This window comes from Salminus brasiliensis, chromosome 11 (assembly GCF_030463535.1).
Source record: "Salminus brasiliensis chromosome 11, fSalBra1.hap2, whole genome shotgun sequence".
Lineage (NCBI taxonomy): Eukaryota > Metazoa > Chordata > Actinopteri > Characiformes > Bryconidae > Salminus > Salminus brasiliensis.
Genome location: NC_132888.1, coordinates 9,947,293 through 9,970,029, shown reverse-complemented (window position 1 = coordinate 9,970,029; position 22,737 = coordinate 9,947,293). Strand labels below are relative to the sequence as shown.

Here is a 22,737-nt window from a genome sequence, read left to right as displayed (position 1 = left end):
CAATCTTTTTTACCATGCTTTTCAGCACGTTCACCTGTCCAAATGTTTGTGGACACGCCGTCTCATGAATGCATTCTGCTACTTTAAGTTGTTCTCATTACTGATGCAAATGTGCACATATACAGCTTGTCTAATCCCTGTAGAGAAGTACTGCCAATAGAATAGGACTCTCTGGAGCAGATAAACATAAACCTATTGTTACTTTGCCCTAATGCCTGACATGGGCTAGAGGGGAATAAAGCCCCAGAATTGAGCTGTGGAGCAGTGGAACTGTGTTCTCTGGAATGATGGTTGGTGCTCCCTCCAATACTTTTGGAATGAGGTGTGGAGTTGGGGGTGAGGTGGGGTGGTGAGCATCCAACATCCTGACCTCACTGATGCTTATGTTGCTAAATGCAATCAAATCCTCACAGCAATGCTCTAAGATCTGGTAGAATGTCTTTCCTGGACAATAAAAACAGTCATTTTGACAAATGCAGGGTAAGCTTTTTTCCTTCTTCTAATACCCTGGATTTTGGAAGATCCAGTGAATGAGCAGGTGTCCCAATACTTTTGTATGATGTGTATACATTGGTTTTTGTTGCAGCAGCCATTGTATTTATTAAAAATGGACAGGACAAGGTTGTTGTACTAATTTATTAAAGATCAACCTAGAACAGTAAGCACTGGGAACTTTACGTTGTGGTAATAATACTGATGAACAAAAAAGATCTTCCAAGGGGTTTTATTGTGTAATCCATGACCTATAAAAAACTTGTCTGAATGAGGTCATAGGGTTAGCTGTTTTGAAACATGTTGTGTTTTAGTTTCGATGGTGTAAGACAAAAAAATGTCTGTTTCAGATGCTGTACTGCCAAGTGTGCTGTGAGCCATTCCATCCCTTTTGCTTGGAGCCATCAGAGCGTCCCCTGGAGGAGAATAAGGAAAATTGGTGCTGTCGCCGTTGCAGATTTTGCCGTGTGTGTGGTCGCAAGAACAAACCCTTAAAGGTGGGACTGATTTCCTTCAATACTGAATATTCCAAGTTACTGTATGCAAGAAAATTTCATTGCCATCACTCTAAATGTAAACTCTTTTAATGTGCGATCTACTTTTATTTTTGTACTTTGTATTGTTTATTGTGTATTATATTTATTCATATTTACTTTCTTTTTTTGCTTATTTATTTGTTCGTTTCTTACTTTTTATAGCCTCTGCTGGAGTGTGAACGATGTCAAAATTGTTATCACCCTGCCTGTCTAGGCCCCAACTACCCCAAACCAAACAAGCGTAAGAGGTCCTGGGTGAGTATTGCTGGCTCATGGCTAGTTATGTATTTATTAAAGTATTAATGAAATGTGACTGTTAATAAATAATTTAGTAAATACATAATAAGTACATTTAATTAAAATGAGTAGTGGCTAGATAGAAGGGTGGTGTGTTTTTAGATCTAAAGAGCCTCATGGTCCTGGCTTTACTCACTTACTAACGCCATATACAAGTCCCTAATTTTGCCAGTTGGTAAAGGTACAAAGCATTAACTAGGTTTGTCATCTGTGTTGTCGAAGGTATGCATGACCTGCATCCGGTGCAAAAGCTGCGGAGTGACCCCAGGAAAGAGCTGGGATACAGAGTGGGACCAAGATAAAGGCCTCTGCCCTGATTGCACAAGGCTATATGACAAGGGTAAGACAAGAACTCACGAATTGTAGGCACGTGTTTATGGACACCCCTTTTAATGAATGATAGCATTCAGCTACTTTAAAATGCACCCATTGCTGACAAAAACGTGCAAATGGGCGCGCACACACAGGTTGTTTAGTGCCTTTAGAGAAGTACTGCCAAAAGAATAGGACTCTCTGGAGCAGATAAACATGAACCTATTGCCACTGTGCCTAAGGACAGATGTGGGCTAGAGAGGTTTAAAGCCTTTTAGCTGTGGAGCAGTAAACTGTGTTGCCTGCAATGATGGTTCTCCATCCAATTCTTTTTGGACTGTAAAGACTCCAACAAAAAGCAGGAAATATTATTGTTTAATATCTTTCGGAAGAAGTGTTTCTGTGGTCCGAAATTTGACTTTTCCATTCCATAAGCATATGCAGAAAAGAATGAAATGGACGATTGAGTGTGTGGTCTTGTTTGAATCAATTGAAAGATGAATCAAACACCAGTTATGTGTTGAATGATTCCAGTTTGCGTAACAGCCCAGGGCGAGTTTTGGAATCTGTCCAGTGGTACATCTGCTCAGACTAGTTCTTCTTTCTTTCCTGTTTTTGCACGTAGTTTCTTTAAGCACATGTTTTGTTCAGTTCAGAATCTGGTTGGATTTAGCTTGACAATACTGCCAAATGTGTAGTTGTCTCTTTGGCAGTGAATTTATGAGTTACTGGGTTTTTGGAAGTGGGTTTGAAGCCCAGCCTCAGACATAAAACATTTTTCTTATGAAGACATGAGATCTCTTTTTGACCATCTCAGCCGTTAAGACCAGACCAGAGTCCGAGGTTTGACATCTGTGTTGTCGAAGGCTGAGGTTTAACATCCGTGTTGTCGTTGGCCGGCACATGCGTGTGTGAGCTGGCCGAGGCAGAGCTGCGGACCCTACATCCGTACCCTCCTAGTGTCTGGAGCATTGCTAGTCCTAGGGGGAACTACGAATGTGTGGGTTGATTGACAAAATAGACATTTATTTACAGGAAGAAAAAAAAACAGACCAGACCACTGGTTTGTGACACTAAAGTCTAAAGTGTTGCAGTTTTAAGGAATGCATACATTGCATTCGTTACGGTACCTCTTACTTGAACCGATTTTCTTCAGCTTTAATTAAAAACTGTCATTTTGTAAATAAGAGTTTTACATCTTATTACAAATTAGATCTACATTATTGTTTACATACCAGATTTAGAGAAATGAGTGCTCCGATTGAGCTTGAAAATGGAGACTATTTAAAGAAGCTTGGCTAACAGAGGTTCTGAAAGAGAGTTGAGAGATCTTTTTAATATGTGCTTTTGCAGTGCAAGCAAAAATTCTAAATTTACCTCTGCTTGAGGAAACGAAAGACCAAAGATGTTCATGCAGTGAGGTCAGGAGGGATAAAGTGAAATGTTTTTTATTAAAGTTCACCATCAGAAGACTGCTGAGTGCTTCACTTCTACTTTAACCCTTTCACACTCCAAGGTGTATTACTCAGTAACTACAGGTACTTCTGTACAAACTGGTGGGGCTGTTCTCTGGTTTGTAATAAACACAGACTTTTTAACGTTATTATTTTTTTAATTCTCTAATACTTGGTTGTGTCCCTTTGCCTTCATTAGAGCATCAGTCCGATCAGGTAAGAATAACACACTGGTCGCTGATAAATTTCTGTCTGGTTTAGCCCCCTCTTCCACTGACTGGGTGCTTTTGACCGTGCAGAACACAGCACTGACACTCCTACCTGCAGGAATGCTTAGGTCCAAATCTTTGCAAACGATCCCTGTTCTCTGTTCGGGACTTGGAAATTCAAGCAAGTTCAAGCTAAAATGTGACTTCAGAATCCATTGACTGGTGGAATTCTTACCTGATACCATTAAGACAGAGAATACCGAACCACGTATTGGAAAAGAAATAAGGGAGCTTATTGTGGCCAGATTGTGACAGATTTCCATTGCTTTAAGCTTTCAACATTATTTTTTTTTGTTGTTGTTTTTCTTCAGCCTCATGGGCTGCAGCAGCAATGCTTCGTATCAGGCCGAGATGCATGTTTTTTCTGTTCAGCCATGTCATGTTTTCATATTTATGACCAGATGTTATTCCTGAAGGCTGGTCAGACTGTACTGTTCTTCTGTGATAACCCCTGGACACAAGAAAGGGAGCACATTGTTGCAGCAGATGATGATTTCCTGTCATTATGAGCCTGTATTGTTTAATAATTTATCTTTAATCTTAAAGATAAAACAACACATGGTTTCTCAACACAAAATGGACTCTAAAATCCAGAGTCTTTGAATTGAGCAGAGCACGTAAAGGTTTGTGAGTCTGAAGTCCTGAGTCATCATTTCTAACAAACTTCATTTGTAAGTAACCACTTACTGGGAATGTGTTTTCTGGGTATAGGTTTTTCAAGCTTAGTCAGTTCGTACTCATCCTGACTCACTAACTGCAATATATAAACACACACTCACACACACGCACGTTCTGTTAGCAGATGTCTGTGCTGGAAATCTAGTCTGTATTTTCAGCAAGTTGTACTATACATATGAAAAGGTTTGGGCACCCCTGATCATTTTGATAATTTTACTTTATCTTTATCATTGGTTGTTCGGATCAACAATTTCAGTTAAATATATCATATAGCACACGAACACAGTGATATTTGAGAAGTGAAATGAAGTTTATATGATTTACAGAAAGTGTGCAATAATTATTTCAACAAAATTAGGCAGGTGCATAAATTTGGGCACCCCAACAGAAAAATTCCATCAATATTTAGTAGATCCTCCTTTTGCAGAAATAACAGCCTTTAAACACTTCCTATAGCTTCCAGTGGGAGTCTGGATTCTGGTTGAAGGTATTTTGGACCATTCTCCTTTACAAAACATCTCCAGTTCAGTCAGGTTTGATGGTTTCTGAGCATGGACAGCCTGCTTTAAATCACACCACAGATTGTCAATAATTTTCAGGTCTGGGGACTGAGATGGCCATTCCAGAACGTTGTACTTGTTCCTCTGCATAAATGCCTTAGTAGATTTTGAGCAGTGTTTAGGGACGTTGTCTTGTTGAGGTATCCAGCCCCAGCGCGACTTTGTCACTGATTCTTGAACACTGTTCTCAAGAATCTGTTGATATTGACTGGAATCCATGCAACCCTCAACTTTAACAAGACTCCCAGTACCTGAGATAGCTTTTTGTATCCTTCCCCTGAACCATGATGTTGAACAGTCTTTGTTTCCAGGTCATTTGTGAGTTGTTTTGAGGCTCCCGTGTTGCCACTCTTCAGAGAAGATGCAAAGAGGAGAAAAACTTGCAATTGGCTGCCTTATCCTCCTTCTCATAATTGGATTCACCTGTGTATGTAGGTCAAGGGTCAATGAGCTTACAAAACAAATTTTGTCTTCCAATAATTAGTGCTAAAGGTATTCAAATCAATAAAATGACAAGGATGCCCAAATTTATGCACCTGCCTAATTTCGTTGAAATAATTAATGCACACTTTCTGTAAATCCTATAAACTTAATTTCACTTTTGAAATATCACTGTTCGTCTGCTATATGATATATTAAACTGAAATTGTTGATCCGAACAGCCAATGATTTATAAAAGAAAATGATCAGGGGTGCCCAAATGTTTTCATACCACTGTATTGATCCACTTATAAGAGATGTTGGTTTTAATGCTGTGTATGTCCACTGTGAGAACAGCACAGTTTTGCCAGCTGTGTGGCTCTGTTTTTGTTTATGCCGGTAAACACAACATATTTTTTTTTAATGCACCAAGCTCTCATTACTTAGTCAGGTGAAAATAGATACAGTACTACATAACACACTGGTAAAACACAGCTGTGTCCAGATCAAATAATCAAAAGCACATGCTGCACAGGCTGCAAGTGCCTCCTGCCCCCTTCTCACAGATCAGTTCAGCTGCAAGTTGAAAACAAATATGGTTGCCAGTTCTTAACGTGTTCAGAAGTGAAAAGTGTGTGAATCCATGCATTTGAATAATGTGTTTGAATTCCTGGTGTTTGCTTTGCTAGGCAATTACTGTACAATGTGCTTCAAGTGCTATGAGGACAACGACTACGAGAGTCAAATGATGCAGTGTTCCACATGTAACCACTGGGTCCATGCCAAGTGTGAGGGACTGACCGGTGAGTATGCCGCTGCAAAGAGTCATATACAGTTGTATGCAAAAGTTTGGGTACCCCAGGTCAGGTGACGTGCATTGTTGTTCTAAGTGTGAATAAGTTTACATCCTGTACAAACACATTTCTGCACATTTTAATAGAATTCTAGTTAAGTGTGAGTGAGAGAGAGAGAGTACCCTCATATACAGACACAATGTTGTGTATGACACAAATGGCCATGCAAAAATCTTTCACTTTTTGAATAATATCCCAGTGTAGTTTTAAGAACTCTAGCCTCAAACAGAACAAAACTCAGACACAATAGCTTTAATAGAGAACATGCTGGATACTAATGAGAGAGAGAGAGATACAGACAGACAGACTAGGAGTATGAGTTATTCATGAGGATTTATTAAATCCATATGTCAGCATAGTGTAATCTACCCTCTGAGCTCAACAGTAGCGACGCTGTGTTTACATCGCTAAATAAAAGCGCGCTATACTGGACACAAGATTAGGTGTTGTCTTCCTGCAGAACCTTTGCCTGCAGTTGTTTCCAGCTGCACCTCTAGATCCAGCACACTCATAGGCTACTGAAGCTGGCGTCCCAGCTGTTTCCATTAATGCTAATGATGCCAAGAAATCTGGCGGCCCAGCAGGCCAAGGAAATGTCGCAATCTGGTGGAGACATTCCCAGGAATGCGTGAACGAGCATTGACCTCCTTGAATATAGACCTGTTTTGAATATGCAGTTCCAGTCTGTAGCAGTTGGAGTTTCTCCTTCACAACATCACTGCAAACAAAGGTGATGGTGAACTTGGTCAGAGCGGCATAGATGGCCATTCAAAGATGAAAATTCATTGAAACGACCATCCTGCTTCTCTCAGTCCAATTATGTGCCCCCAGTCTGTCAACTGGGCAAAATGTACGTGGTAGAGGTATGTCTAGCAGTCAGCGATCTCTCATCTTAAGATATACTGTCAAGAAGTAGCCTCTAAGAGCCTTTTTATGTGCCCTCTTCATATACACACCTAATGTTGTATATGGCAGAAATGCGCAAAGACAGCCATGCGCAGCCATGCGAAATGTTTCACTTTTTGAAGTAGTATGAAACTGCCAGTTGTTCTTTGACTTGAAATATAAAAACGTCTTACATTGACTTCCATTGAAAGTTAGGAAGGTTTTTTTTGTCTTGTGTAAACTTAAAAACTTGTGATAGCGACAAGATGTGGAATGTTGCCCAGTATTGTTCATTTAATCAGATGGCGGAGAGTCAGACATGTCTGTCCAGTGTTCTGTGGAACTGAGTATATGATGGAATGCTTAATTAGGGAGCCACAATACTTCAAATTACTGGCCAAATTGCAACCTGCTGTTTGAGACTGCAAATTCTTACATTCTCACGCACATGCGCACACACCACAACAACAACAAATGATTAGCAGCAGTCAAACCCGCAGTAGACAAATGAAACCAAGGTTTTGAAGCAAGAAATAAATGTGCGTATGTGTCTGCTGTTTTAGAAACAGGTTTCACACATCGTTTGTGTGAGACCTCCTTTGACTGCGGTAGGGCCACATTTCACAAGCCTCTCTCTCTCTCTCTCTCTCATATATACATCAGCATTTGGTAGTAGTGTCATGTTTAGGTCTTTCACCTTTTGCCAGCTTTAGAAATTGAAACTAGACATTAATGTTTCGCACTCATCGACCATAGTTCCTGTTCAATTTTCCACCACCCACATTTGGCCTGTGCGTATTAATGATGAATTTATTCCTGTATCACGTCACATATTTCGCAAGCAATATTTTTCATGCTGAGGTTTTTTGTTTTGTTTTTTTTAAATAACCTTTTTACTGTGATTTTTAGATGAAAAATACTAGGGAGGAAAGTCTTTATCTATCCGCTTAGATTATTTTCATGCTTAACCATTACCTCACCATTGCCTCTCTACAGATGACCTTTATGAGATCCTGTCCAGCTTGCCTGAGAGTGTGGTGTACTCGTGTCAACCCTGCATTCAAGCAGAACCTGGTGTAGTGCAGGAGAATGAGTCTGCAGGAGGCTGGAGGGAGCTGCTTATGCTGGAGCTCAGGGCTGGTGTGGAGAAGGTGCTTGCTTGCCTTCTCAGCTCCACTCTAACGCAGCACCTTGTTACCTGCAAGGAGGTAAGCTCAGATTTCTCAAAAGTCCAGAGGTGTGTTGCTCTGGTAATCAGGTAATTAGAACGCTGAGCTTTACATATGATTGCATTGCCTATGCGTTATCTTGTGGAGTAGTTTGGTGGCTTTTGGTGTCATTTCACAGCAGTACAATGGAATTTCACCTCCACATTTGAGCCATCTGTGACAGTGAAAACCAGCTCACACTTGAGATGTAGGGCAGTGAGAACACAGACCAGGGGGTGATTCATAAAGCAGAATGTTATTATTGTATCAGTGGGTTTAAAATGTTTAAATATTAATAATCAAATGACAATAAAATATTTATACACTGAGCGGACAAAAGTATTGGGACACCAACACATGGAAGACATTGTTGCAATGGTGGCAATCTATTACATACAGAACCGCGCTGGAGTTCAGTGAGCTCAGTCAACCACCCACTCTTTCACTAATGTTTGTGTATGGACATACTGCATGACTAGGTGCTTGATTTTATACACTTGTGGCAATGAGACTGAATGAAACTCTTGAGCTTAGTAATTAAAGGGTGTGTCCCAATACTTTTGTCTATAGTGTATGTCGGCCTGTGTCTGTGTCTGTTGTTGCTTTTTAATATTAATATATATATATATTTCATTATAATAATAATAAATAAATGGATAAAAGAATATAAACAAGCTTCTCTCTAATGTTTTATATGTTGAACGTGTCATTTATTCACCCGATCACTTTTCCTTTGTGTATTTTAGATAAAGTGTTCTACTTTGGATGACCTTGATGATGGAGACGATGAAGATGATGAGCTGCCTATTTGTGATTTCCGTGCTGTGGGCAAAAAGTTTGATAAAGGCCTTTACACAACACTGGTGTGTGTTTAATAAAAAAAAACATCATAAAACATCAACACTTTTTCTGTGAATGTTGTTTTATGTTGTACGTCCCTTAGAAATACTTACATTTATTTTATTTATTTTTTATATATGACTTTGTGGAACTATCGTCTTTGTCTATATTTGCTATGCAGAAATCTTTCCATGAAGATGTGGTAGGAGTCATTCGCAAAAAGCTGGAAGAGGAGGATGTGTTACCAGAGGACCAAAAGCCCACTGCTCTTGCTCGTTCCTATTATTTAAAGGTCAGATTATGTCCTTTAATATTACTCCAGTCTTCTTAACTGGACTAGTTCCAGCTTCCATTCTAGGATTTCAATGTTTGTGTTTTCCCGTTCGTTTTCGGTTTGGCCTTGGTTAAGGGAGTGGCATTGTTGACAGTAAGTTTAGTTGGTAGTCTGGGAGTTTTCCTATTACACTTTTATATTCTGTCTGTCTAAGTTCTGTCTGAAGGTAGAACATATTGCATTATATCGAAGCTGTTTGCCCCTTCTGATTTCTTCCCTTTCTCACACATAATTGTTTCAGATCTCTTTAACTAAATGTAGTACAAGACAAAGCGACCTGAGTAAGCACACACTGCACATTTTACGTCATTTTATTCATTAAAGACCTACCGACTACTGGGGGAAGTATTTGCCGTCATGCGGTTGATCTCGTTTCATTAATAGAACTATTCCAGCATTGTGAAATAGCCCGAAAGCAAAAGAAACTGGGTTAGGAAAACATCAGAGGTCTTAATAACCTCCGGTCCTTTAGATGTAATGCTCTGTTGACTAACTAATGGAACTTTTTGAGACACAGTCTGTTACTTCTGCTGTAAACATTGCAATCCATAATAAGAACATCATACTTTCATCTGGCCATCCGTCAAACATGTTAGTGACAGGGTGATGTGTAGGGGCGCTTTGCTGCTGTAGGCTGTAAATTCTGATCTCTGCAGAAGAGTGTCAACAGTCCGAACAAAAAAGAGTGGAGTAATGAAACCATGACGAAATGCTATGGGCGTTTAATTGGCAATTCCGCCTCTGCTTGCTGCCATAAAGAGTGAATCAGAATTCCCCCACAGCAAAGTGAATGACTGATCTCCAGGGTTTCACACGCCCTCTCTTCCCAGAGTTGCATGGAGTGTTTTTTTTTTTTGTCTTCCTGGTGTATTTGTAACCAGGAATACTGATTAACCAGTGTCTGGGCCTTCCAGACAGGTGTCTTTACACTACAGTCAGTAGACACATTTATTGCACTCAGGTGATCTCCAGTACACTAAGTGTCTGAATGCAAGCACCTGTTGCCTGGAGCTCTGTTGAATGAGGTCAGTCACTTTATAGGGGGTGAATATTTTTGCAATCACTTGTTTTGCATTAGATATTTTAATTTAATTGTCATTACACTGTAGAGTTAATTAGAGTTATTTGGTAAATTCTTGTCAAAATAAAATTGACCCTGCGTTCATTTATTAAAGCAATAAAAAGGGAAAATGTCAAAAGGGGTGAATACTTTTATAGACACTGTAGGTTTTGCAAACGTCTTAATTTTTTTGGGTGAATGTTAACAGTCAAATAATCATAATTTAAAAGCTTGGGTTCTTTTAAAGCTTGTTCTTCTTGTCTTGTTTAGTATGATGACCTGAAACCATTTAGTATGTGGAAAATATGGTGAAAGAAAAAAAACACAGGAAAGCAATTGTAGATTTCTGACACACTTCCTTTTATCCTTTCAACCTTTCTGTTCAGCTGATGGAGGAGGTGTTTAGCTGGTTCAACAGTCAAGACCCTAAGGTGTGGGATCCACGCTCCAAACATCTGCCTCCGTAAGTCTCCTTAATAAAGCATTTTAAGCCCAACCTTTTTTCCTCAAGTTGATGGGAAGATATGCCTAGAGCTCTGTTTAGTCTGGAAACATTAACTGACAGGTTTGCCTCCTAGAGATCTACTTTACTGCAGCTTGCACGTCCAAGGACTTGGTTATTTTTAGTACCAAACCCGAATCCACCACACTCGGTCCACTCAGTTGAAGGTCACAAATGGCGGAAATGGGTTTGGCACTAAACTTAGTTGACTGTAGATTTCCAGGACAAGGTGGGTGGAAAAATAAACTTCGCTAGAGTCTGTTCAGATTAACTCAGCATGTGTTGCTGTTCAATCAAAACCTTGTCTCTTTGTAACAGCAGCTTTACAGGAGAAGGAGAAATACCTTCTTAACTTCTAAAATATCTAGGTCCAAGGTCCATTTTGGAGCATTTCTTTTGTTACGTTCATCAAGAAGTTTTGACACAATGGGGGGAGAAAAACAACATCCAGATTCAGATTATGTTAATACGTGAAAACGGCCAAAAGAAAATACGAGGTTTTTGCATGACCGCAGTAATGTATAGCGCGGGTTGATTCCACTACCAAATTGTCATGGGTCCATCTGATTGAGGCTTTAAATTTTAAACATGTATCTCATTTCATGCATCTATTCCTCACTCCTGACTCTTTTTCCTCCTCCATTACATTCTAGTGGAATGCTCTTACATGCTATTCTACCCCCCACAAATGAGCATGTATATGCACAGTGGCGGGAGCGTGAGGAGAAGAGCCACGCTGTGAACACCACCCGGCAAGGAGCAGGAGTGCACGTCGAAGTCAAAGGGGAAGCTGGGGCAGATCAGTCTACCCCTTTGTCCCACAGGTCTCTCAACAGCCATTATAGGGACCTGAGGAACCTAAGACTTGGGTTGAAAGGTAATTGCATATTAAATATGTATGATAATTCTTACATTGTCCTACACCATTCAGACATATTAGGAAGTATTTGAAATGAGTTAAAGATAAAGATGTCAGAGTATTGTTAGAGTGTACTTTAAAAACAGCTGCACAACGACTTATTTGAATGTTTACTGAGTCAACATACTGTTGTATTGAATGATTTTTGGTGTTGTGCCACAGGGAAGAAGGGATGGTCATCTAAATCAGACCTGGACACTGGCTGGTCAAAGGACGATGAGAGACAGTGTGCCTTGTGCCAGAAATATGGCGATGCAAAATCCACTGTAAGCACAGCTGTCACCATGATGAGCATTATCAGGAAACACTCTTGTCATTGGTTATGAAAGGGAGACTCTTTCCTTGTCCTGTAAAGTTGATGTTTTGGAGTTGAAGTTTTTGTTCTGTATTGTTTGTAGAGGAGAACATGTTATCCTGCTTACATTGGCTCGGATCATGACTGAAAAATAAATATTTCCTTCCACAGGATGCAGGGCGACTTCTTTATCTTGGTCAGAATGAGTGGGCTCATGTAAACTGTTCCATGTGGTCAGCAGAAGTGTTTGAGGAAGACAATGGCTGCCTGATGAATGTGCATAGTGCTGTTGCCAGAGGTCGCCTCATGGTAAGCTGTTCAAACCCAGGTAACATCTAAGACTGATTAAAAAGACGGGGAACAAAACTGATAAAGTCGAAAATTTGACCAAATCTTACCAGTATGCTACCAAAACTACCATGCCCAGAGACACCCATACAGACACACCAGTATCTATTGCATACTGTTGTGGACTGTTTTGATCATTTCTCTCAAATATCGAATCTTCTTCTACAGCGCTGTGAACGCTGTAACCAAACTGGGGCAACGGTGGGTTGCTGCCTTACGGCATGCCAGAGCAACTACCACTTCATGTGCGCCCGTTCCCGCAACTGTGTCTTCCAGGATGACAAGAGGGTCTTCTGTTACAAGCATCGTGACCTCATCAGTGGACAAGTAATGTTATAGAGCCAAACTCATTTGTATTTTAATGTCTGAGTGTTTACCATGTAAACAATTGTGAAAATGCTCTCCCTTTTTGACCTAACAGATTATTACTGGACAAGGGTTCGAAGTTCTACGGAGGGTCTATGTGGACTTTGAGGGAATCAGCCTTCGCAGGAAGTTTTTGACAGGATTAGAACCAGAATCCATTAACGTGATGATTGGTAAGTGTCTTGTTTTTAATAAGAAAACAACAATAACCAGAAAGAAATTGATAATCTGACCAATTCTGAAGATTTTGCTGTTGGATGTTCACTTTATTTCTTTGCTTGGTAGGTTCTCTTCTTGTCAGCAAACTTGGCAAGCTCAATGAACTGTCAGCTGGCCAAGGGAAGCTTATCCCTGTGGGCTATGAGTACGTAACTTTTAATTACCTTTTGATTATTTGTCTTAAAATAATCAAAATTCTTATCTATTGTGCCTAAAGTAATTATTTTGTCACGTCATTAGATGCTCTCGCTGGTACTGGAGTACAGTAAACCCACGTCGACGCTGCAAGTACACATGTAGGGTCATGGAAGTACGATCAGCTGTTCAGGAGAAGCCGGTGGAAGAGTTGCCCAACCAGGGAGAGAATCGAACAATTGCACACAGCCCGTGTCCCCAGTCAGGTCAGTGCTGATTGGTCTGTATAACGGCAGTAGTTTTTGTCTTTTTGTGTAATTGCATATTGGTTTAGTTTTGAGCTCTCGTCTTACTGTTACTTTCGTTTAATTAGAATCTGAACGGACTGTGGCGGATGTGACACCAGCAAATCACAGTTCGGAATCCTCCTTTGCTAAGCCTGACCTCGGCACAGCAAGACCCAAAATCTCTGCCTACTCTCAGAGTAGAAGACCAGCTGGGGGACTGTATAGGCCATTGCCATCTCCAGGTAACTTGGGCAGCTTGTGTTCAGTTTTAGACTGACCATCATTGCCTATTGTTTGGGATCTGCACTCTAGTACTTATTTAATGTGACACAAAAATGTGTTTAATTCATTCAGCTTCAGAACCACTCAAACATTTGAACACATCTGAAATGTAATCATATGTGATCATCATCTTTTGATGAACGTTTGATACAAATACTAGGTTGACCATATTTTTGTTTTCAAAGAAAGAGGATGTTGTGGCTGTGGGGTTTCTAGTTGTACATTGAACTGAAAGGAGATGATTTGGTAATAAGGGTATTTAGCCTAATAAGGGTATTTATTGGTCTGTTGCTGAATGAGTACATGTGTAGGTATTAATATACATTAACATCCTGTAGTTGAAAGGTTTAAGAAGTATTTCCACCCTTAAACTTGGACGTTGCTATAGTCCTACAACTTCAATCTACTTAAAACCCCCAACATAATCATCCTAACTTCAGTGGTTACCCATGTGGGTAAAAAAAAGGGTTACTTTAATATTTGGATTAAATGGTTTTGAAGATTATGATAAAAGCATTTGGATTTAATGTTTTTAGAGTGTGTCCAGATGTGCCTGCTTAAATAATGTGGGTATAAATAACTGTGTGTATAAAAGAAAGTAATATACAGTTTACCCAGAATAACACTGACATTATGAAATTCAATCCACCTCCAAGTTTAAAGTGCTAAAACTTCACAAAAACATGATTGCAATCCCCTTAGATATAGCTAGCAGTCTTTATTCTGATATCACATGTATATTGGCCTCACATTTTCAAGTTATCTGCTAGAATGAGTCATCTAATGTTTAATGAGTTTGTTTGTTTTTTCCATCTTTGCGTTTTTAGGAGCAGCCCCATCCAAGTCCCATCATATCTTGACTATTAGCGATTTAGATGACACTTGCAGACCACGACGGCACAGTCCACACACACAAAATCCTGGGATGCGTGGACACGTAACCTGCCCTACCTTGGGATCTCCTACTGGCTCAGTTAGCCTTCGAGCTGGGGGTTCCCACCACTCTAAAACCACCCAGCCTACCTCCCCAGTTTTCCCTCTTGGTGCTACTGAAAACCTGTTGACCTCTTCATCAGCCCGCCCTGTGGGTCGAAGTGCTTCCTCTGCCAGGGGTTCTGGATTATCAGCACCCCATTCTACCTCAGGACTGTTTTCACAGCCCGCATGGCAAGGTGGCATTGGCAGCACCCCTTCCTCTAACCGATCTCTCTCTTCCCCCACCCAACTTTCTACAAAACCAAGGCTGCCTTTTGAGCTTAATCAGTCTACAGAGCTGCCACATAATTTCATGGCATCGCCGCAGGAACTGCCTGCAGAAAATGGAACCTCGCCGCTAGGAGACGCTGCGGATCCTCAGAGAGACACAGACAAAGAGTTCCCATACACCGCTTTCCACTTGGACCCTGACTTGCCTGTTGTGTCAGACCTTAAAAATGAGCTTGAGATTGAGGAAACTGTAGTGAATGAGGGACTGGCTATGCACTGTAGTGAACAGATTGTTGTTGAAGGTGAAGAGAACCAAGAGGAGTTTTGGGACAGAGAGGCAGATGATGTCACTGCAAAGGTGTCTACTCGAAGATTACCTTGTGCCACGGACACTCGTACAGAGGACTGGGAAAATAGTTCCTCTGATGAAGATATGGGCAACTATTTCAACTTTACCCGCACTACAGTTACCCGCAAGACCCAGAAAGACACTTCCCAGGCACCTACTTCTTCCTCTTTAAGGTCCATTTCACAACTGGATGGTGTAGATGACGGGACAGAGAGTGATGCAAGTGTCACCAGCAGTAATACGCAAGATCTGAAGAACTCAAATCAGGTCCAGAAACCACCCCAATCTCTTGATGTTCAGCATCATAAACAGTGGACCAGTAATGGATTATGTGTGGACCTTCCAAGTCCCATCTTTGATTCGTCATCCATTAGCAGTCAGCAGCCTCCAGCCAAACCATTTGGGTCACTGTCCTCTGCTTGTACAGCTCCTCAAAACTCCTCTAGTCAAACCCACGCCAATGATGTACGACATGAAGCAAAGGGAGCTGCAGAAGTAAATCTATCCAAATTCTCCTCAAGTTATACAAAATTAGAGTTCCAGGGCACGTGCCAGAATACTGTTTTTTTTGGTCAGGCACTTCCGTCCACTCCCTTGTCATCTTCTCAGGAGACTTTGTCAAATTTTGTTGTGCCAAATGAGACCGATTCACCATATTCTGCTTACACAGATGGCTTCCAAACTCCCAGTTTAGTTTCGAACTCAAGAGTACCCATAGTTCTGGAAAGATGTGACCCTCCCTCGCCCAATGCCAGCTTTACCGAGCTGGTCCCAGTTCAAGATGACTCTCAAGTTGATGCACAGGGATCTGCAGATTCAAAGGAAATCTACCTGGATCATAAGAGTGGGCACTTTGTTTCTGCCACAGATGGCTCCACAATCTATTCCGATAGCAGGTCCGAGAGCACGCCAGAACCTTCTACTGCAGATCAGGTGAACGGTAGCAAAAATCAAGTGCTGAATGCAGCGCAGCCAAGTTCTTTAGGTACAGAAACCTCCAGTTCTGCATCCTCAGTTCAGTGTTTGCAATCCAGTTCTTCTGTCCAGCCTTCCTTTGTGTCCATCACAAATCCTGCAAATGTTGCTCTGTACCCTGTCCAAACTCTTGAGGGGAAGACTGTGCTTCCACCAGTGGAAAGTTTTCGAACCAAACTATTGTCACCTTCAGATACAAGTCGCCACGCTCCGTCAGTACCTAGTGGAGCAATGCCTTATGTGTCTGCAGATTTGCCTCCTCAGCCTGAGTCCGTGCACGCTGCACCATCAGGCACTGGTGTGCCTCTTGCAACTCTTGGGCCAGTTTTAGGAGCAGTGTCTGCTCCTGTCTACCCCACTTACACTCAGCCTGTGGGCTCTGCTACAGTCAGCATAGTCCCCACTGCAATCTCCCAGCCAGCTGCCCAGTGCCAGCCTTTGCCCTCCATTATACAACCAGCCTCTGCCCCTGTTGTTGTTAACGGCTATAGCCCAATGCCTATGCAAAGGGAAGCTGCCTCAGGACGTACAATTTCCATAAACTTCTCAACTCCAAGACAAACACTGGAGCCTCAACAACATGTGACCCAAGCATTACCAGGTCATGCAATACTCACTGTGAAGGAGGTCGGTGGACCGAATGTGGATCCTACCCCTCATGTTTTACTAGTTAATCGCCTCGGCCAAATTTTCGTGAAGAACCCTGAAAGCAACACCTTCCAGCTCCCAAGCCCTAACTCGCCCTCCTACAATTGCGTCACACAAATTGCCAGCCTTTTGCAGAGCAATGCCCTCTCTGCAACCCTGGCAGCAGCAGGCAACCTGTCTGCAGTCACCGGAGCAGCTGTCCCAGCTGTCCCAGCCCAAGTCCCGAGAATGGTGACACCTGTGATTCAGAACACTGATACCATCACTCAGCTCCTCACTTCCAATGGAACAGCAGCACCACAGGAAGTAAAGATGTCGAAGCAAAACGCGTCTGCTAGTGGCAGTGTCCCAGAAAAGAAGAAGCCGCAGAAGAAAAAGGAACCCCCGACACCTCGGAAAACCAAGACTACTACATTACCTGGTTCATCCAGCAAGACGCCAGACAATCATGCAGACAGCGCTCAAGCCATTATTAACCAAGCTATGGCCGGCTATTATGATCCCAATCGGAGTGGCGCCAGAATCCTAAGTCCATCCTCTCCCCGCAATCCCGGTACAGGAGGCAGGGCTAACACAGTGAGCTCAGTAGTCCTACCCCCAGGTCTCCTCGTCGAATCTGGGCCCACATCCACTCCTCCAGCCACCCCATACCCAGCGCCTTCTCGGCCAAAGCAAGTCCGAATGAAGAGAGTGTCTTCTCTCTCTGACCGCATCGCCACAAAGAAATCAAAGTCTGACTTTGTAGAGCCTGAACTGTCCAGTGGCCCAGAAGAACAGCGCAAGTCAAGCTCAGCTGCCGCTAGGTAAGTGCAAGTTGATAATCGACTTTTAGGAAGGAAAATATTCTTCTCACTTTGTTGGATTGTACATTTTAGCCCTTTAACATCTACAGATGTTCAACTTCTTATCAAACTAACTGGTCCAGCTGATTATCAACAGTGTTAGGAGTAGAATTAGGACCAGGGCTACATTTATGACCAGGGTAAGGTTAGGGTTTGAAAGGACTAGGGGTGTGAAATAACTATCAATGTATCTAAGTAATATTCATGGTTCGTTTTGAGTTGCGTTACACAGCCAATACACAGTGCCAGGGCCAGGTTGAGGGTTAGTTAATGTTATTCTTACTGTCTCTATTGTACTCTTTACTGTTTTCCCTGATCCACGCAATGTCACAAAGGGCCTCGTTACATATGGTAACAGTTAGGTTACCTTTGGATTCCACTCGAAAAGCCAAGTGTAAACACCCTATAGATGCATTGTGTTCGGATTGCGATCAGGTCATGCAAATCCAGTTCAGAGGTGCTCAGAGACTGATCTTGTGCCTGTTTAATACAAATGTGAACCGAAATGTGTTTCTGGGATTCAGTCAGGCAAGCGTAAATACTATAGTATCTACTGTGGATCTTCCTCCAGCTCTCTGTTAGGGTGTACGTGCTCAGGCTCATGCTTACTGGTAGATGATGGCGGTATTACAGAGTTAGTTCCCTTGCGGTTAAAATAATCTGTGGTATTTTCTGATAGACATAGACATTACAGGAATGCAAGAACCATGATTTTCCACAGAGGAACAGTGCTTCCTCTAAACCACGGATGGGAAATTCAAGGCCTGTTAATTAGCAGGTTTAATCTGCCCCCTCCTCAAAAAAACGTGTACCAAAGAAGACAGTTCGGGTCGTGCTAGGGATGCGTTTTAATGACTGTTCAAAGTTTATCCGGATCCTATCCGGGTACAAAATGCATGTCAATGCCATGTGTAAACAGTCCCTGGTTTAGTGAATCAGTCTGCTGATTTGTTTTGTTGCACTCAATTTGATTCACCTTTAAATAATTCAGTCAAACTGAAGCGCAGATAATGTTTCTGACAGCTGGCGGTTTACACTGGGGACAGCTGTTTATTTAGCATAGGAATGTATTGCATGTACATGGATTGCTGGTTTAGTTCGTAGCACTGTGTTGCTCTGTTTCTAAGCATGTGCTACTCAAGTGGGGGCTGTATGTCGCTTTTTTGGGTTACACATCTGTTCTATGACGTTAGGTCTTGGTGTGATGTGTTCACTGTATTATTGGTTGATCTATTTTTTTTACATTCCTTCTTTAGCAGATGTGGAGGAGTTCGCATCAAGACACCAACTGTGAAAGGCATCCTTGACCTGGACAAGATGAGTGAAGAGCGGAGTAGTGATTCTGAGAGTGCAAAGTATGACATCTGTTTTTTGTTTGGTTTTTAAATTAATTATTAAAGTGCAGACTATTGTGGATAATATTCCATGGATATACACTTACTGAGCAATTCGTGCTGTAATTCAATGCTGTGTTTGGTAGCTGTTCTACCTCATCCCAGTTACTGGGACGCATTACTGAAGAGCACTTGGCCGTTGCAAGATTGTCAGTTGTGGTCACGGAGGTATTTACATGGTCAGCAATAGATTCTGTCTTTGTTTACTGAAGGCCAGGACTTTGGGATCGATTGTCAGTGTCCCGAGGTGGCGACGGTAGTAAACCACAGGCCTGGGAAAGCGCAGGACGTAGTGCACTATCTGACTGGAACAAATACTCAGGTGTGCATCTTCTCTCCCACTCTTGAGCTCTTTCCACCAGCATGTTTCTTCCTTGAAGAACTGTATTGTCATATTTTTTTGTCATGAAATAATTTAAGTAAGTGAACCAATGACGATGGCTTTCTCTCATATTAGGGATGATGTCCTGCTCAGATGAAGAGTTGCCTCCTTCAGACAATGAAGATCAGTTATTTTCCAGAGGAGACCAGCCCCACCTACACTTTGAGATTACCAGTGACGATGGCTTCAGTGTGGCAGCAGATAGCATTGAAGGTAGATTTTATTATTTATTTATTTCCCCCCGGTCTCTCTCTTTTCTCCCCTCTCTTCTCCATTGCATAAATCAGCTTCTGCTGCTCATGCAGTTTAAGGCTGCACAAATCGTTAGGTGTATGACTCATTGTCAAAGGAGTCCTTTTCCTTCATTCGAGATGATTTCTGAAATCCCCTTTGTCACACCACTGCTTTCAAGTTTCACATGAACTCCGATTAATGTCACATATTTGCTCTTACATTCTCCTTCCCCCCCATTCCTCATCACCCACCTCCCCTTAAACACACACAGTGGCCTGGAGAGCTGTGATTGATGGAGTACAAGAGGCTCGTGCTGCTGCCAAGCTGAGACAGCTGTCCTTCACTGGGATGAACGGTGCTCATTTGATGGGCTTGTTGCATGACGCGGTGGTGTACCTGGTGGAACAGCTCCAGGGGGCAAAGTGCTGCCATCGTTACGCTTTCCGCTTCCATAAACAGGCTAGTCAGGAGGAGGACCTGCCGATCAACCCCAGCGGATGTGCACGCTCTGAGGTCTACCTGAGGTAAGTACACGTGTGGGATCACAGAAAGCAATTTTGTGAGTTAAGCAAATGACGTGTCCTCCCACCTGTGTGCCGCTGGTTGGCATTTCTCAACACTTCCCATGCCCTTTTAATACTGCCTCTCTAACATCACAGGAAGTCTACCTTCGACATGTTCAACTTCTTGGCTTCCCAGCACAGACAGCTTCCTGATGCTGATCTGTATGATGAAGAGGAGGACGAGGTTCTTCTCAAGTCTAGCAGGTCAGGTTATAATAAAAAATTAAGTTTTTTTTATTTATTTATTTTTTAGTAGAATATTGTTGTCACAAGTTTGCACTTCTCAGAAAGATTGTAATGAATCTGTGGTCACCGTTATCACTCAAGCCCTAAATGTATACTAGTACCTGGCAAAAGGCATAGAAACAGTGTTATGATACTTCAGGAATGTTTCATTTAATAAAATACTGGTGATCCATGCAACGAGACTTGCCGTGTCTGGCCTCTGGTTAGTACAGTTCCACCCATGACATTTGAACATTTAATGTAGAGCGTTCAGCTTTGAATGTGCCACAACAATCAGCTAGTTAATCTAATCGATCTGCTTTCCCAGCCCAAAACACTGCAACATGGGTAATCTGTGTAAATTGGCAGATGTTTGCTGTTCATACTGGTTCCACGCTGCTGCCCTGTTCGTTAATGAGCACTGTGTTTTAAAGAAGCTCACTGAAACTCAAAATCCACTCCTGTGATGTATTTCCCTCATTATTGGCTAAAAACATGGTGCTTCTGGTAAATGTTCCATCTCATCACATGACCTCAGTTGAAAGTTCTGCCATTAAGATGTAGAACATGGTGATTAATCACACTGTAAATAATCATGGCTGCACCCAGAAGGCTGACGTTATTTGTTAGCTTCTTACTGGAATTTTCCATTCTTAGCTAACTATTTAGTAAATATTTAGTAAACTCTGTGGTGTTTGTAATTATTCCAGTGAATATGTGAATTTAAATGTAGGATCTCTGATCTGATCTGATCTTGTCTGCATGTATAGCCCACTGATTCCCCTCACACCGTTCTATTGATGCTGATGCTGTGTAACGGTGACATTCTAGGAGTTTAGCCGTGTACTGACTAAAATAACCTACTTATAGACCGTTACTGATAGCCAGACCAGAACTAACTGGTTAAGGGTTAAATAATATACTCTTAACTTAAGTGTTAAAGGGTTTCATGATGATCTCATATTACACATTGCACTACACTAAATCCAGTTTATCAACTTGTGATGTATTTTAGCACAGTCCTGTTGCCCAGTCCTGCTCTGCAGTTTTGAGCATTCTTTGGGAAATGACTCTAGCTGTGGTCTGTGTTGGGTTTGGTTTGTTTTGGTTTGTTTTGTTTTTTAATTGTAGCTCTAGGCTTGACTGAGGTATAAGGAGCCATTCCCGTGTTTAATAGAACAGTGCACACAGCTACATAGCCTTTGTAACATCTTTAAATACTTTACCTTGCCCAATAAATTAGCTAAGCTCTTAAAAGCTATTTACCATGTTACCTTAGTTACATCAACATGATCACATGGCGTTTGGCATTTAGACTTGGGTCACGTCTTTAGGAACAATAATACTTTGCTTCTCCTTCCCCTTTCGATGAGTAACTCGGCTTTGTTCGTTTTGCGGTAATGTCATCAGTTGTTGTTGTGTAATGATCGCTGTTTTTTTGTTTGTTTTTTTTAATAGTTTTTGATGTTGATTCTGTTATGAAAATCTGGTTTGTGATCTAGAAACTAATAATAAAGACATTGTGAACTTTTATCTGACAGACGTGCTACCAGTTTGGAACTTCCCATGGCGATGCGGTTCAGGCACCTCGAAAGGACATCTAAGGAAGCTGTTGGTGTTTACAGGTGGGTTAACACCTTAGTCAGTTTTTACAAGGAACTTGGTTTCAGTTCCGTAAATGCCATTTCTAAAGAAGTACGTAAAGAATTGGGCATGAGTCACCATCCGTCCTTCATAACCCTCCCTAAATAGGTTAAGTGATAATTAGAACATTAGTAATGCACTATTCAGGTATGCACCGATCCAAAAGAATGGTGCATATTTTTGGGTTGAAGAGTTGGGGATGATGCTTTTCTTTTTTTTCATCCTTGACCTTGTCCACGTTTGTCGATATTGTGTGTTTTTATATGCAAATGTTGCACCTAAGGACATTATATAAAACCATTCATTTGCCCAACCAGCTGATGGCCAATAACTACTGAGCTTTGAAAATGGTTTGATGAACACAGCAATGAAAAACTGCTACTTTTTGTTTATTCTTTTGGTATTTTAATTCACAAGTGAACACTTAATGCCCAGATAAAGAGCTTTTATGTGCGTGCGTGTGTGTACATATATAATAATGTATTTTTGTGTTACGAGGATTATTGTGTTGTGGTCAGAACAAAGGTTAGGCTGTTGTTGCCTCCGATATTTGATGTAAATTGCATCTTTCCATCATCTCAGGTCTGCCATCCATGGGCGAGGGCTGTTCTGCAAGAGAAACATTGAAGCAGGAGAAATGGTCATTGAGTACTCCGGCATAGTCATTCGCTCCGTTCTCACTGACAAACGTGAGAAATACTACGATGGGAAGGTGAGAGAGCA

General features: G+C 41.6%; 1 protein-coding gene across 4 annotated transcripts in view; it reads left to right on the top strand.

The window, feature by feature from the left end:
• kmt2bb (lysine (K)-specific methyltransferase 2Bb) overlaps positions 1-22,737 on the top strand; it is a 44,876-nt gene that overhangs the window by 19,080 nt on the left and 3,059 nt on the right. For 2 of the 4 annotated variants that reach the window (XM_072691613.1, XM_072691611.1), the window contains exons 13-36: positions 843-989; positions 1,191-1,283; positions 1,548-1,665; positions 5,708-5,821; positions 7,754-7,965; positions 8,712-8,828; positions 8,987-9,097; positions 10,586-10,662; positions 11,355-11,578; positions 11,783-11,886; positions 12,087-12,224; positions 12,432-12,590; positions 12,685-12,802; positions 12,915-12,993; positions 13,089-13,249; positions 13,357-13,512; positions 14,380-17,533; positions 18,832-18,927; positions 19,179-19,288; positions 19,424-19,561; positions 19,854-20,106; positions 20,242-20,349; positions 21,912-21,995; positions 22,597-22,726. In XM_072691613.1, the coding sequence (XP_072547714.1) occupies positions 843-989; positions 1,191-1,283; positions 1,548-1,665; positions 5,708-5,821; positions 7,754-7,965; positions 8,712-8,828; positions 8,987-9,097; positions 10,586-10,662; positions 11,355-11,578; positions 11,783-11,886; positions 12,087-12,224; positions 12,432-12,590; positions 12,685-12,802; positions 12,915-12,993; positions 13,089-13,249; positions 13,357-13,512; positions 14,380-17,533; positions 18,832-18,927; positions 19,179-19,288; positions 19,424-19,561; positions 19,854-20,106; positions 20,242-20,349; positions 21,912-21,995; positions 22,597-22,726 (6,201 nt within the window). Of the gene's footprint in view, positions 1-842; positions 990-1,190; positions 1,284-1,547; positions 1,666-5,707; positions 5,822-7,753; positions 7,966-8,711; positions 8,829-8,986; positions 9,098-10,585; positions 10,663-11,354; positions 11,579-11,782; positions 11,887-12,086; positions 12,225-12,431; positions 12,591-12,684; positions 12,803-12,914; positions 12,994-13,088; positions 13,250-13,356; positions 13,513-14,379; positions 17,534-18,828; positions 18,928-19,178; positions 19,289-19,423; positions 19,562-19,853; positions 20,107-20,241; positions 20,350-21,911; positions 21,996-22,596; positions 22,727-22,737 lie in introns of all 4 variants that reach the window. The other 2 variants (XM_072691612.1, XM_072691610.1) reach the window with 1 other exon arrangement.